Genomic DNA, 16,909 nt, shown 5'->3' on the forward strand with positions numbered 1-16,909 from the left:
GTTTCCAATAGCTTAAAAACCAGAAATATGTTCCACTGCAAGAAATGTTCACAACACCTTCAGCATACTATGGAAAAACTTCTTGCAAGTATAGTGACTTACTCTAGCACACTCATTCTAATCTCATAGACAAAATATAACAGCGGGTGTTTTTCCAATCAAAAGCTCATAGATTTTTAGGTTTTTAAAAAAATGTACTTTTACAAGGAGTGTATCAAGCATTAATGAAATTAAATATGATATAAATATAACTTACTTTGTCAGAGCAGTTCACTTTAGCTCCATGTTGCAGTAAGAGATGTACTATTTCTGAGTGGCCTCGTCCTGCTGCCCAAATAATTGGATAAACGCTGTATTGCTTAGAATTAAAAACAAAACCAAAAAACCCCACGTGAAATAAAATTAGCCTTAACAATATTGATCACAATGCTCCAAGAGACAATAAACCCATAGAAGAAGGAATATACAGAAATAAATCTAACTACATATCAATAATTGTTGCTGAATATATGGTCGAGATGATATTTAGGAAAATGGCTACTGTTTGGAATCGATTTTGGTTTATAACTCCTTAAACAAGGTTTAAGAATTCACATCCTTCTGTTTATATAAACAATTGTAATGTAAGAAGGAAGCAGCAACCAAATGCTATGTAACATCCCCAAGGAATCGGGACTGCAGACCAGTCATGTCACACATGCAGAAACTGCACATGCAAACCAGATGAAATCAACAATCATAAAAGTAAGTCACTAGTGTTCTTCGTTGACTGTTCATTGTTGCCTCGAATATTAGAGAGCTGACAGTATAAACAAATTGTTCATTCAAGTTTAAACATGCCCATACTTTATAGAAAATGTTTATAAAATGAAATGAATCTCAAAATCTTAGGTTTTTAATTCTCTCTCGTGTACGGTACGTATTTATAAGCCCATTTGATAACTATTATGAATAATTAAAATACTGTTTCCAAGTTGCACATATTAGTTACTCCATTAACCTCTATAGATGCAGAAAAATGAAAATTGTTATTCAAGTAGCATTAGAGACACTATTTTTCTATTATTTCCTCTCCTGCTAATTTGAATCTTATTATGAGCTATATAGTCATCTGCTTTAATTAAAGAAAAAACTAAAATTCAGAAAATAAGCGGCTGTCATGCAGGTTATTAAAGCAAGCCCTTTATAAATAGTGATTAATGTTCTATTGCAAAAAAAAAAAAAAAAAGTAAAATGTTTAAGCAATAAGACAAATGTACAATTCAGGACTTTAAACACTTGGGAGGAGGGGGTGTTTAAGACTAAAACTTACCATTCCTGTGATGTTTGGATTTGCTCCTTTCTCAAGCAGGAGTTTAGCTACTTCGGTACGGCCTTTATATGATGCCCACATCAGGGCAGTCCACCCTCCCTGGCAAATACAATTCAAAGAAGTGTAAAAACTGAAAAATATTCTTTAGAAACCTAATTAGTGACTTTCATTTCATTTTGTATTTGTCCTAAGCTTGGTTTGCAAGTCCAAAACATAGTAAGGACTAACTACACAACCCTGTAATCCTACTTATGTAGGATAAATAGCAAGCACATGTATGAAAGTACTGATTTCCTGCTGTTGCAAAACTTGGGAGAATATTGTGTCCTGAATGTTCCTGAATTTGCTGTAAACACTCTATTCAGGCTTGAAGTGCACACAAGTGGATAAACAAACACAGAAAACAAGCACTACCTTAAAAAACCAACAAAAAAAATCTAGAATCCAGATCAATTAACATGGAGGGTTTCCTTTTGATTTGTGTAACAGACAGCTGGCCTTCAGAAAGCACCAATGTAACAATTTAGTTCTTTTTCAGGAAGAAGCAAATCAGTGTCATCTTAAGGGAGTAATAACAGCAACTAATTTCAAACTGCACTGGAGTATGTATTTAAGCTTGTAAAGTAGCAGACAACAAGGATTCACCACCTAAGGCATTTGACAGGTCAGGTAACGAAAATAAATTTTAAAATAACATTTTTAAAATATGCTTCTGCTAAATGTGAACACAATTTTTATTTCTTCCTTCATAATACACTTTTAGAGAGGTAAAAAAACAAATCCCTCTTAGATTGACAGAGGCCTAGAAATCAACCACTGGCCACGTAGATGTGCTTAACGCTACTCTTATGAAATTCCAGATTAGTAGGGTATGTCAAGATGCCTCAGCTTTCAGAGTGGAACTTCCATTAAAGGAAGCACTTGTACTCTCCCCTTGTGGTTTTCCATACTCTAACTTAAGTCAAATATTAGTCCTTGCAGTACCTAATTTCCTCTTTGGCCAATGAAGACAAGTCTATAGCTCTTCAGAGGCATCTAACCTTCCAACCATGTAAGCAACTTCTGTAATTGTTTAGGCGGACCTCACTACCGCCTACTTTCCCATACAAAAAATTCAAGAAGATGAATGAAAACAAATTCCAGGATGCTGAGAACACGGACTGCTCTATGGATAATCATGGTTGTCCAGAGAAAAAGTAAATATGGACAGGTATCTTCTGGGAAAAGGTAACATCTCTTTTACCAAAACACTTAAGAAAAAGCCACCACTACCAAATAAAAACATCAACAAACCACCCCCCCTACAGTCCCCCAAAACACAGCCAAAAATCAAACTGTTCTTCAGGTTAGTTTTTTTCCAAAGCAAATTAAGAGGAACAAAGCGTCTCTAGAAAACAAGTTGCCTTCCTTAACACTAAAGCAACTATTTTAAAGCTGTAAAAACAGTATTTAACCATATATTCTATTCCATTTTAACAGCACTGAGCACACAATTGAAGAATAGAAAATCTTTGATTTGTTTTCAGAACTGAAAATCAACAATTCTCAAAATTACTGTTCTTACTAAAAACTTTTATTTTTACACTAGGACAACACATACCAAATCCCGATGCTCCAAATTGACATTATGATCAAGTAGTTCTGCTACAATAGCTGTATGTCCTTCTTTAGCTGCTGAAATGAGAGCTGTCCAGTTATCCTAGAAAAAGGAACACACATTTTTAAGTGATATTCAATATTTCAATAAAATTACTGTGTTTAACCCACAACAGGAAATCCACAACCCCTTTTAAAAGCTGTCCTTTAGGAGAAAAAAAAAAAAAGTAATAAACTCATAGACTACCTGCCAGTTATACACATGAAAAATACAAACTAACAGCTACTCCAAATCTCCCTTCCAATTATCTCCTTTCCTACCTATCACTTTCCACTCTTCAGTTCACTGCAGGTTAACTTCTTAAAAATTTTATGGAGGAAGCAACACCTACAGAGAATGAGGTCAAAACATTAAGAACTGCTGGGTGGGGAAGAGATGGCAACCAAGATCACAGAAAATGGCAGTGGTCTGTCTCCACGTACACTGGGTGACAGCACCCAAGGGGCTAATATGCAGGGAATTTGGAGCACAGCTTCTTAGCTTCCTGACTTCAGGAGATATGTTTCCTCTTGCATTACACTTATCCATTCACTGCTCAAACCATGTCCACCAGCAGTGGATTACTGCTTTATGTGCTATACACATATAAATAAATCAAGAGTTTATATGGTAACTGTTCTTCCTGTAAGTATAGGAACTCTAACATCTACAGCACATGTAATGAAATGTCTCAAAAAAGAGAGACTTTTTTGTCTGATTGCATTTTTGGTTTGGTTTTTTTGTGGGTTTGTGTTGGGGGTATTTTGGTTTGTTTTGTTTAATTATAGGTTTTCCTGGATGTCCACACTGCTACAATTAAACTAAGCACAGAAATAAAAAACCCACAAGCATCATCCTTTTCCTATTTCTCACTCTTCATTGGAACATACAGACCTTTGAACACTTTTTAACACCACCTCTGTCCTAGTCACCCTTTCTGGGCATCTTTCACCTCCCTCAACGGTAGGAAGACGATTCATAAATTTGGAATCCTTCTCTGCCACTGTTCTGGCTTTCACCTGAAATAATCATTTAACCTAAAATCTCCCTTAGCATTTATTGAAAAAGACCAAAACCAAGAGGGGGGAATAAAAAAGAAATCCCAACATACCACATCACCACTGAGATGAGCAAAATCACTTGGACCTCATCTTTGATGCTGTATTTCTCTATTCTGCCTACATTTTTATGTCAACTACTGCCAACCTTAACCGTACTCCTATATCTAACTATAGCTTTCTAGTACTAATTTCCCAGAAGAAACAGCAGCAGAATTCAGCAGAGACCCTCAGACATTTAAAGTGTCTTAAATATCCCGATTCTTTATGAGGAATCAAACCAGAGGAATACAGAGCCAAGCAATTTTGGATAAAATTTCTCTTATACGTCATCATTTTCCACCTTCTTTTTTTCCCCTCCCCTCAACCAAACTAAACTTTTCTTCGCGTGCCTCCTGAAATTTCTTCTTCTGCTGCTGTTAGGTACCATCACATAAAGCACTAATACTTACTGCATCTTCCAAGTTGCAATTAGCTCCCTTCTTGAGAAGCTCCTGGACAATTTCTAAATTGCCTTGCTCAGCAGCCAACATGAGTGGAGTCTGGCCATTCTGAAACCAAAATGATAGGAAAAGTGATGCATTGGAAAGAGATGCAAATGATGCATATGCACCAACAATAAAAGGCCAAAAACTACAGAGCTATGCTAAGTCGTTCCTGTTTTTTAATTGCCAGCAAGAACCAGTGAGAAGGACTCCTTTTCAAACCACGCAGTAAATATGCAATAAGAACAGAGATTGTGATATTCAACCCTGTCTCATAGTAGATAAAAAAGCCGAACCAAACAGCCACACACGTTTCAGACATTTAAAATGACTAGCTGAAAAAAAGTTGCATTGTTAAGTAACTTTCTTTCTGAATGATTTTCCTACTGAAGACATGTTTAATACAGCCTGTTACACCTTTACATCTTGAAGTAGCTCTGTTGCATTGTTTAGAAATGAATAAATCAATCAGTTTAGCCTAGGAACCACAATGGCCATTAAAACATACACTGGTTCAGAGTAACAGTAAGATTTCTTGCTCAAGTCTTAGAAAAAAAGAGTCAAGTTATACACAATGCTTTTGTCTGACAGTGTTCCAAATACAGACATAATTCCTGTCCTGTGCAACACAGATTCTTAACAGCCAGCTTCATCTCAGGGAAGATGAAAGACATAAAAGCTGTTTTATTTGCTTTCAGTGATGTTTTAAAAGTCCGTTACAATCTCTCACCCTTCCATCAGCCTATTTCTGTGCCAGCAAACTTCTGAGATACAACTGCTCTGCATTCAAAATGATACCTTTGCTTTCAGCTCCTAAAGTATATTTTGTTATCGACAAGCAGGAGTACTTAGGTCTGGTCATTTAAAAAAAAAACAAAGCAAACAAAACCAGAGAACAGCTCTCTTTGGAAAAGAGAAGAGTCGTAACTTTTGCTCTTTAAAGCGATTTCTTTCTACGCAAGTTAATATTTTGGGAAGACACACGCCAAGTGATTTGGGAAATAATGCCTCACCAATCTGACTGCCTTTTGTGATAACATCATTGGCTTGGTGGACCAAGAGTGGAGATACTGTTTATCCCACCTCTAGTAAAGATTTACAAACTCTCTCCCACAACATCCACATAGACAACTAATGAAATATGGACTAGATAAATGGATGGTGAGGTGGACTGAACCTGGCTGAACTGAGAGGCTCAGAGGGCTGTGATCAGTGGCACAATGTCCTGTTGGAGGCCAGTCAGTAGCCCAGTACTACAGGAGTCAGTACTGGAGTCCTGTTCAAGCCCTTTATTAAGGGCCTGGTCAGTGGGACAGAGTGCACCCTCAGTACCTTTGCAGTCAAAACACAGCTGGGAGGAGTGGCTGATGCACCAGATGCCTGTGCTGCCATCAAGAGGGACCTTGACAGGCTGGGGTACAAGGTTCCCCTCTGCCCCAATGTACTGAGTGGAGGTGTCCAGGTTTTGGTATTGAGGTAGCTGCACCAGGTCTCTGTAAAGAGAGGGTGGGACTGCCCTGTGCTGGACACAGCCAATTCCAGCTGGCTCCAAGCAACTCACCTCAGAACACAGGACTAGATAATCTCCAGAGGTCCCTTCCAAGCAGTGCTTTAGAAATACACACAAACATCCCTATTTCAGCTAGAGCATTCTTCTTACCTCCTTCTGAACACTTATTATTGTTATCACTGTGATCATCTTCCACAGGTGGATAACACAAACCAAACAAAAGTATCTCTGGGCAAGAAGAGGTTGTGAATGGGAAGATGATCCCCTCCTGCAAGAAGTATCATACAGTTGTAGACTGTCTCTGGTATTCTTAAGACAAATGGAAAACTTCTCTATAGGGGTACTGAAAACATCCTTCCCTTTTTCCTAGAAGATGCTCAAATACAGATCCAGTGTTTTAGCAAATCATGAAGATTTCACCAACACAGAAACAAAAGATAATTACTATGCTTGTGACATCCACATTAATTCTCAAAAGCTGCCCAAGAGTCTATAGACACTCCACAACAACTAAATGCTCATATTTCTCACAAGCACATCAAGTACTGTGTATCTGTACATCACAGCTAAGCCTAAGTACTGGAATACCAAATTACAAAGGGTCAGACCTGTATCTCTTTAAGGAAGTTATTCAGTGGTGTTATCTTACAGATTAGCGCTCTCTTGCAATCTGTGAGAGAACAGCAGATTCAGAAGAAAAGATGCAGAAGGTACTTCAGCATCAAGAGCAGAAGAGCAGAAGGAAAGACACAACAAAGGAAACTGGAGGCTGTTAGGATCAAAGTGTATCACACAAGGCAAGCATCTGTAATTAGTTGTTAAGTAATCAATGTATCTGGTGTAAGAGAAGAATACGCACAGGAGAAAGGACGCACAGGAAAAAGGCAGAGAGACTGAGACTTGCTCCACTTAACTGAAACTGTTGGTCTTAATCCAACCAAAGCGTCCATACACAAACTGACCAGAACATCCCAGTGTTTCTGGCAACTGATCACAGTCAAGATATAAAGGGTTGGTAACAATGTGGGTGATCCTACCATTGGACAAGACACTGCAGCCTGGGAGGTCCTGGCACTAGCAAATCTTGGCTTGAGTGCCAGCAATCTTTTTAGACCTACTCCACTGGTATTCCTGGTTTGGTATTTTGTTTTTAGCCAAGACAAAAATATGTTTTGGCAGGTCCAAAACTGGAAACAGAATTGCAGTCAATGCCACTGAATTCCAATGAAGAGCTAGCACTTGAACAATACTCCTATCATTAAAATGTACGAACAGTCTGTTCCTAACCCAGGTTTAAAACTGATGCAAACCATACATGTCTCCAATGCAATGTATCAGAGGACTGGGAAAAAAAAAAAGGTATCAGGGAAATGATCTCTGCAAAAAAGGCAGTTACTGAAACCCACGAGTGCACTTAGTCCCATCAAGAAGAGAAGAAAAATTCAGAAAAGAAGGTGAAAACAGTGAGACTGTTGATAAAGTCAACACAGTCTATCTGTCTGATTTTGGCCATGTTGTCAATCAAGACAAACTACCAGCAGAGGGAACAGACTATTCCTCTTCTCAGACAGACTGCTTTCCAGCTGGTGAGGTTCATGTGTCTGCTCCGAAACGGAAAAATCCCCCCATTATAAACTCCTCAGCATACGCATGTACACAGCACGAAATGAATGTGCCGACAATGAAAGCAAAGTGTCTTAAGTGAAACTAGATCTAGTAACTACAATAAGGCTAAATTCTGCACATTGATTTCACATTTGCATGATGCGTTTTGGTTTCAAGTAATATACAGCATTCAATTTCTTTCCAAAAATATTCTCTCCATCTTACACAGGTTTAAAAAAAATAATGCAACAGAACATGCATTTTCCAAGACTTACTTTAAAAAAAGAGATTAATTGGAAAGGCAGTCTTCCACACACTACAAGGTGAGTAAAAAGTCTGCCTGCACTGTCAGACTCAATGGCTAATGGTCAGCTGTTGACAGTAACTACTGCCCAGTTGGGAGAGCTTGATTTGGGGCTAACACTGTAACATCTTCATCAATACCCAGAATCATGAGACAGAAAGTGCTCTAAGCAAGTTTACAGACCACCCCAAGCTATGATGAGCAGCTGACTGGCCAGAGAGCAGGGATGCGTTCAGGGGAAATTCAACGTGCTGGAGAACTGGGCTGACAACCCTCCTGCAGTTCAACAAAGGCAAATGCAGAGACTGGACCAGACTGACCCCATGCAGCAGTACTGGCTAGGGACTGCCTGCCTGGGGAGTCGCACTGCAGAAACAGGCATGAGGCCCCGATGGACAAGAGGGCCATGAATCAGCAGTGAGCCCCTGCAGCAACAAAGGCAAATCAAATCCTGGGCTGCACTAACAACAGCACAGCTAGCCCTCTACTCAACACTGGTGAGGCTGAATCCACCATTTAGGTGTCCCAGTAGAGAGACTCCCAACAACAGAGAGATCTGCAGAGTCCAGCAATGGTGTCACTCAGATGGTTGAGAGGCTGGAGTACAAGACATGCAAGCAGGAAGTGAGAGCTCGATTTGTTCAGTCTGGAAAGCAAAAGAGTAAGGGGCATCAATATCAGTCTCGGACTACCTGGAAAGAAGGAGAATCTTAGAAGACAAAGGCAGATTCTTCTCAGAGATATACAAGAAAACAAGAAGCAGCAGTCACAAGATGCAGCAAAGGGTATTCCAATAAAACATAAGGAAAATGTTTTTAAACAAAGAGCGGTTAAGCACCGGAGTATTGCCCAGAGAGGCTGCAGGTTCTCCATCCTTTTGAGGACTTTCAAATTTTGCTTGTTAAGTCCCTGAGCAACCTGATGCACCAATGAAGCTAGTCCTGCAATCAGGAGGAGACTGAACCCACTGATCTCCAGAGGTCCTTTCTACCCTGAATTCTTCTATAAATCTGATTTTCAGAATATGCCACCTAAATTGACAAGGGTCCACTTCTACAACATTATTTAGGAAATCAGAACTAAAATGAAAATTAATGATATAAGCTCTACATCCAGATGAAAGAAAAGTCCAGACACTTACAAACCAGAAAATCTACTACAGAAGATAAAATAGTCAAAACATCTAAACTTAATTGTAAATACACATATCAAGATAACCTGAACTTTAAACATCATGCAAAACAATGTAAACAGTCACTAGCAACAGACATTTGCATGAATCAAACCTCCCAAGATTCCTCTCAGGAATCTTGAGTGCAGTATAAATGAAACTACAGCTCATTCACTTAAATTGCTGGTGGTGGTATGCCCAAAACAGACTAAATCAGATGACAAAGCAGAAGCTAACAATTACTGCTCTACCTCAGGATTCCAAATAATCCACATTTAAACTCCCTACTGTGTATCAAGACCTCCTGTGTAATCCTGGTAAAGTCATTTAATCCTCCTGGTTACATCTAGACTTACTTTCTAGATACATATCTTTTCATCCAGATGAGCATCTGGCTGGAATGAATTCCAATATATACTCCTACTTGGACTGTATAACAGCTTCTCTTGCCTGGAAACCAGGATGTGGGAAAAAGTTGTAATCATCACAAGTTTCACCCCAAAATGGGCAGAGCAAGAAAGTACATGCAGCTAGATCTGTGAACTAAGAAACAGTTCCTAGGCACAGAAATACACATATAATCTCCACTTACAAAGTAAGCATGGAGCCACATTTTCCAGCTCAGAAGACAACTCAGAAAAACAATACAATGAAAGATGCTGAGGTGCTGACAGAGCTTGAACACGGTGTTCAGTCTATGCAAAGATTAGCAATCACTTGAAAATAAAACTGGAATTCACATCTTAAGAGACCAGTGTGATCCCACTAATTCATTTTGTAACTAAAAGTTGCAATATGAAACCACCCTTTCAAAAAATGGTCTTACCTCATTTCTCTCATCCACATCCCTGCACTTCTCCAGAAGCGCTTTCAGAGCAGGGACATTTCCTTCTTCTACATAGGTCAACAGGCTCTGACTCATCAGACTTGCCATCTTCATGCAGTATTTAAAATACTTCTGTAAAAAAGCTTATCTGTATTTAGGAAAGGAGAAAAAAGGCAAGCGTAAGTAAAGGCTGCGAGTTAACTCTGACATTAGGAAGCATGAATTGTACATGCCCATAAGTTATTGGCTGGGTAGGAACACCCGCCATTCTCCCTTAAGAGAACACTGTGGAGAAATGTGAACTGAAATGCACTACATCTCAATGAAAAGTCAATTGCTGAATCTTTCCAGTTCTTAGAAAATTACAGAAATTATTCTGATTTTTAGATATTCTCCAAATAAGCGTTTTGAATGGAATGCACAGTAGTCTTTCATTTGCATAATGTTTTCTGCATATATAACACTATAGGAATATCCGTATATGTTACATACTTTATATATATGCTAGTTATTTACAATATAACCCTTACCCCTTTTGCACATAAGAATAACATTGAGAATATTCAGCACTATGAAATATAATGAAATATCTAACTTGCAGCCATATGGAACTCTGAGAAACACCATTTATTAAATCAGTTATCACCAACTTTACCCAGACATGCCTACATGTGATGGCACAGTGTTAACTTGCCAGTCAAAATTAACATAGCTGCTGTTGACTTGTTTTATAATTTTAACCTCTAGTATGTAAGACAGGAAAGTTTTTTCTTGGTTAAGGCAGACCACTAAGAACCATTTAAGACTTCATAAAAGGCTGTGGGCTAGTAAGTTCAGAGAACCAGAAGTATTGTTGCACCAAATTCATATACATATGGCTCCAGAAGCTGAATTATGCACTCCACCTAAATTAAGTTTTAGTGGACGCAGAACAAGTTGCGTGGCTACACACAGGACTCCACCTATCTCCTACCACCTTTCTCCCGGTGGCTAAAGCCCACTGGATGGGCTACTCTTCACCAGGAAGAAGCCAAAGACCAGTGGCTTTCCCACGCAAAGGTTCTAATCTTTATTCTCACATAAAAGCAGCCAGTGAATTCTTGCGCACTCCCAACATTAACCCAAAAGAGACAAGAGGAAGCCAGCAGGAAGCTCACGATGCTTAACACGGAGAAGTTAACTTAAATTTAGATATTTTTAACAAACAACCTATCTCCACCACCTTTTCTCCTTTAGCAAGTGAGTATATAGAGACAAAGACACTATTGTCAGGGTATGTTAGACACAACCTGAGCTCACCTATCACAGAATCATAAAACGGCTTGGGCTGGAGGGGACCTTAAAGATCATCTATTTCCAGCCCCCACCACCATGAGCAGGGACACCTTCCATTAGACCAGGTTGCTCAAAGCCCCATCCAACCTGGCCTTGAACACTTCTATAGCACCACAGCCATCAGATGACCCACACATAAAAATGTCTTGTTCATAAACGTGCCAGCAAAGAAGCCAACATGCCCAGGTTAGTTAAGATGCTGGCAGCTCTGGGTACACATATAACTTTAGGCACACACGAGTGCCTAGTGACAAAAGAAACTATAAACTATGTACATTTTAGATCTGCAAGCAGAAAAACATGAGAAGGAGAAGAGAAGAAAAGGAATAACTGTGACTTCCACTGTTAAATTTGGCCTTAAAATGCAGGTTGTAGTTTAAGGGACAAATTCCAAAAAGGATTTAGGCATCTGAACTTTCCATACACCAAATGTCTACCTACCATGTAAAAATACACAAATCAAATCTTATCATTCAGACATTATTTAAAATTCAAACCTAAAATCAGTTAAAAAAAAAATAATAATAATGTAGATTTGCCATACAAAGCCCAGCAACACTTATACTGGGCACTACACAAATAGCCAGCTCTCTCCCACAAAAAAGTTATAAATAAACTAAGAACACAAAATGTCTGTCACATTCACCATGCAGTTAAAGTACCATCACACAAAGTGGGGTGAGCAATACAACAATGGTGTCATATAATTGTCTTTATTTTTTCAGTAGGAGGAAGAGCTAATTGACAGGTTGCAAACCTAAAAAACCACCAACTAAACCACATCAAAAATGGAAGGTTGAAAAGAAGCAATGACTGTAGTGACTCAGTGCCCACATACACGCTCCTACTGCCGTTTCAGATACAAAAATACCAGAGAAATCAGCATCTTGCGTGGCACCCAGATGCCAGTCCAAAACAGCCTGCCTCCCTCATGGCTTGCGCCAGTATTTTACAGCCCTATGCAGATGTCTTGCGTATTCTTGGGCACCTAAAATGATGTTGTTTATGTGCAGGCTCCTGAATTCCATCATTTTGTACATATTTTGACAGAAATTCATAAAACGTGACTTTGCCACTAGCTCCACTGCTACCATAGACATTTTCTGATTCCCCTGTGCAGTGTTCCAGCTTCTCTTTTGTAGCTGTACCTTAAATCCTCTTGCTATTTTCCATACTAAATATTAAATTGGAAACCACATTAAAAAACATCAGCAAAACATGACTACAATGTCTCACTGAGTTAATACTCTGTAGTTGCTATCAATTAATTCTTAGCTAGTGTGAAAAGGAAAAATATATTCAGTGTTGCTTCTTCAAAGTAAGATTTTTCCCTTGATGCTCCCTACTGCCATGTATTAAAGAGGCAAAGGCAGCCTTGCTGCACTGTAGATAAGTATCCTGCTTCAGAACTTACTTACTGCTCGAACTGCCAGTTATTAAGACAGCGCAACTTCTGCCTCAGTGTAGATCTGAATCCTTAGAGGCAACTTAAACCTTTGACTAACAGCAAAACACCTGATGCTAAAGAACACACCTAGAGCTGTATTTACAAGCTCAATGTTAATATTACCTTTTTTAAAATGACAAAAGCTTTGTAGGGGTGAACCACCTACAAGTACATTAATAGTTTTTGTCCCCTATGCCTCACTGTCACATAATAACTCCTTCTTCAAATTAATAAGTCTTATTTTACAAAAACAAGCACAGCAAAATCAAATATAATAATTTTTAAATTTTATATCCTCATGCTTTCATTTGCCACTTTTCAGGCAAGCTTCTTAAAAGCATCCAAAAAATTAACATCACTGGAAGGCTTTAGGAAGGCACTGGTTAGGGAGACAGCAACATAAATTTCCATTTAAAATGCAACCTAAATTCACCAAATTAATCGATGCCTCAGTATTCTTCTCATCCTTACGTAAACCAGTGGGAAAAAAAAAACCAACAACAACAACAACAACAACAACAACAACAACAAAAAAAAAAAAACCCAAAACAAAACACAGGGAAAAAAGGGGGGGGGGGGGGGGGGGAAAGTACCTCCCTCCACTCCATAAGCTAAAAAACAAACCAAAACAGAACAAAAAGCCACCACCCTGTGAATAAATATATGTAAAAAAGGTTCATGTTGTTTGGAAGTTTTACTTATTATTTCTCCCCAAGACTCACAGAATCACAGAATGGTTTGGGTTGGAAAGGACCTTAAGATCATCCAGTTCCAACCCCCCTGCCATGGGCAGGGAGCTTCACCCTAGACCATGTCACCCAAGGCTCTGTCCAACCTGGCCTTGAACACTGCCAGGATGGAACATTTACCACTTCTTTGGGCAACCTGTTCCAGTGCCTCACCACTCTCACAGTAAAGAACTTCTTCCTTACATCTAACCTGAACTTCCCCTGTTTAAGCTTGAACCCATTACTCCTTGTCCTATCACCACAGTACCTGATGAAGAGTCCCTCTCTGGCATCCTTGTAACCCTTTACATGCCTAAAATCAGGCTGAAGTTTGTTCACAATATTTTCACTTATGACAGTAAGCCAATATAAATTGAGCATAGCCACAGTCCTCTTTTTTTATTAAATAGGATTTATGTTGTTATGTTATGAAAATTAAGCACTGTACTTCATATGGGTGCTGGACACTAAGGTGTGATTTCTTCCAATGCTTAAGATTTCTTTTAAATTGCTATAAATGATTCGAAACAAGACTCTGAGCTACATTCTCTAGCTAGATAAATAACTATTCTGGCCCCTCCAATGGAAAAAACTCCTGAAATATGTACTCGTACACTTTTCAAAATAGACAACCCTAGACCAACAACAAACAAACAAAACCACACAAAACCAAACAACAACCCAATAACTTACCCTTTACCAAAATAAAGGATGAGAACTTCATCTCTGCCCAATTTTACAAATCTAGTGCAAAACCAGTCCCATTCAAGAGCATCCAATACATATACAGTCCTTAACTGCTCAATTAACTTGGTTCTTTGACATGGCAGAAGTATTTTCACAACCTATAACAAAACTTCCAATTAAAACCAGGAGCCCATTTGGAAACTGATGCCCTTTCCAAAAAGGGTTGCTGTTTTTTCCTCCTACCAAAGCAAGCTGATTCCCAGCTCTTCATTCACAGTCCAAACTTTAAGGCTTGGAAATCTCACAATGTCCTGAGGCAGCAAATTTTGGTATTTTATAAGACTAACACCACACTAAGAACTGTGAAAAGACATATTAAGAGCACAAATGCTCAGGTGAAGGTAATACTTGCACAAGGATTAACCTGTTTGTGTAAGGCTCTCATCCTGAGCTGAAGCACACGTTATCACTGTTTTGGAAAGACTGCAAAAATTTGCTGATTTACAAAAACTCTCTCAACTGCACGAATACTGACTTGCAGAGGCCCTGATAACTCAGATCTGAAGATATTTAATGTACTCTCAGAATCTTATACCAGTATTAATTACTACACACTGTTTTCCCAATTCACCATCTTTTTCATAGCCCTGTCCACTATATTTTTAAGTGAGCTGTGATCATTTATGAATAAATATCAAAACTGGTCAAACACTAGCGTTATTGAGAAGACCTTTTTTCTTGGTTCATTTTCAATAGGTAATAGTGACTGACATGAAATTTATACTTTTTATCATCTGATAAGAAAAATTGCCACTTTCTTTTCAACATGTTTCTATTTCCAGATATAAAACCTTCCCAACATGCGATACTGTGACAGATCTTTCAGTTAACCGTAAAAGGAAATAATTACAGTGCTGCTGAAATCTGGGCATGTACAAATCAGATACAGAAACATGCAGTATTTTGCCCTTAGGAACTGGAAATGTCATCTTTCCAAATCAGAATTTAAAGAACCGTAGAATGCAGAAGAATTGTACATATAAACTGTATTATAAAACACTAACATCAATCAGTTTCATATGCTTACACTTTTATACTTTATGATGGCATTTAAAAACAAAAAACATGTTGGAACATCACCTTTACTCACACTGCAAAGAATCTTGCTAATACAAGCATTACCCACCCTTTATGACACCTTGCTGTAATCACTTGCTAAATGGACATACTTCATAAACATTAAGAGAACACAAGTCAGGCATCACATGAAGCTGTAAATATTTTTAACTGTTCTTTCTATAGGGACTGAGTCAAGCAGGATTCTGTTCAAAGAACAGATTTTCAAAACAATTGAAATGAGGCTCTAAAATATTAATTTCTGGCACTGGAACAGGTTGCCCAAAGAAGTGGCAAATGCTCCATCCCTGGCAGTATTCAAGGCCAGGTTGTACAGAGCCTTGGGCCACATGGTCTAGGGTGAGGTCCAGTGTGAGGGGGATTGGAACTAGGTGATCTTAAGATCCTTTCCTAAGGTCCTATTCTATGATTCAGAGGCAGAAAGGAATAACTCCAAGTTTCCACAAGCAGCCTACACCCACACCTCCTCTCCAAGGCCTGAATTTCCATTATGACTAATGACCTTATGCTGATTTTCAGCTTTTCCTTATTTATCTGGGAACACTGATTCTACTTCTCTCAGCCACATTTGTTATCCAGATGGGAAGCATTGTAATAAATTCTACATTTGTTATTTTGTATCAGAGAACAAATAGTATATTTGGAAAATACAAAAAGACACAAAGAAATAACTAAAAATAGAGACACACTCATTCTTGTTCTGAAGCCCATAGCCTCTAGAACTAAAAAACGTTTGCAAAAAAAGGAGGACCGATGGTTGGAACCATTAGCACAGTACACACTAAAAAATACAGGAAAATTAAGATACACAAGTCATTCTTTTCCACCTTATGCACTCAAGACAACGGCCACTTCCAAATACTGTTGTTTTGGATTTCTAATTGTTATTTGGGGAGGGGTTTTTTTTGGTACATAAAATAATCAAGACTAGGGATTACATCCAAAAAACTGGAAAGACACAAATACATATTTAAATAACAAGTCACCATTTTCATCTGATAGCAACTATCAGATATGGCTATGTTCTATCCTGGTTTAAAACATCTGTTAAAAGAAAGGGTTTATGAAGTATCTGACAATGGGATTTAAACCTGATCAGAGAAACTAGTCTACTTTTAAGACAGAACTCAAATATGGACAATGAACAATAAGGTATTGCTAAAAACAGCTGAATTCTGAGAGAAAATTCAATTCCTGTACAAAATGCTTAGTCCTACGAAACACTATTTCAGGTTTTAAATAGTTCAAGTAAAAGAAAATAAACACAAACAGGTACCAATATTAAGTTCTTTAAAAAATTCCACCAACCAATATAAATCAATTCTGGCAAAGCCCATATAAAACAGACACAAGCGCAAGGAATTCCACACCATCATCTTACATAGTCTCATAAAGCCAACACGTTTCTCATCGTAAAATCAAGGGTTTGTTAAGTCGCAGGCAAGTTCTGTGGCAAAAATCCAACTGTGAGAGTATTTTCACCTAAGGAAAAAGTCAGTTATGTGATGTAGATATTCCTGTTAAAAAATTTTTAAACGAATATGGCCACATTTCATAAGCTGTGGTTGCACAAGGTTTCAAGTAATTTGAACTTTTTAACCACCAACTTGTTTTAAATCACCACCACTGCAGAATAAAGAATAAATGCCTATCCAATGCACAAATACG

General features: G+C 38.3%; 1 protein-coding gene across 3 annotated transcripts in view; it reads right to left on the reverse strand.

Moving 5' to 3' along the window:
* The window catches only part of KIDINS220 (kinase D interacting substrate 220), a 76,035-nt gene that overhangs the window by 57,920 nt on the left and 1,206 nt on the right, over positions 1-16,909 (reverse strand). For all 3 annotated transcript variants that reach the window (XM_030490963.2, XM_030490962.1, XM_030490964.1), the window contains exons 2-6: positions 9,908-10,055; positions 4,459-4,557; positions 2,913-3,011; positions 1,313-1,411; positions 257-358 (exon numbers count right to left, since the gene is read on the reverse strand). In XM_030490963.2, coding sequence (XP_030346823.1) covers positions 257-358; positions 1,313-1,411; positions 2,913-3,011; positions 4,459-4,557; positions 9,908-10,021 — 513 coding nt within the window. In that variant the 5' untranslated portion in view covers positions 10,022-10,055. The remainder of the gene's footprint in view (positions 1-256; positions 359-1,312; positions 1,412-2,912; positions 3,012-4,458; positions 4,558-9,907; positions 10,056-16,909) is intronic.

This window comes from Strigops habroptila, chromosome 6 (genome assembly GCF_004027225.2).
Source record: "Strigops habroptila isolate Jane chromosome 6, bStrHab1.2.pri, whole genome shotgun sequence".
NCBI classification, from domain to species: domain Eukaryota; kingdom Metazoa; phylum Chordata; class Aves; order Psittaciformes; family Psittacidae; genus Strigops; species Strigops habroptila.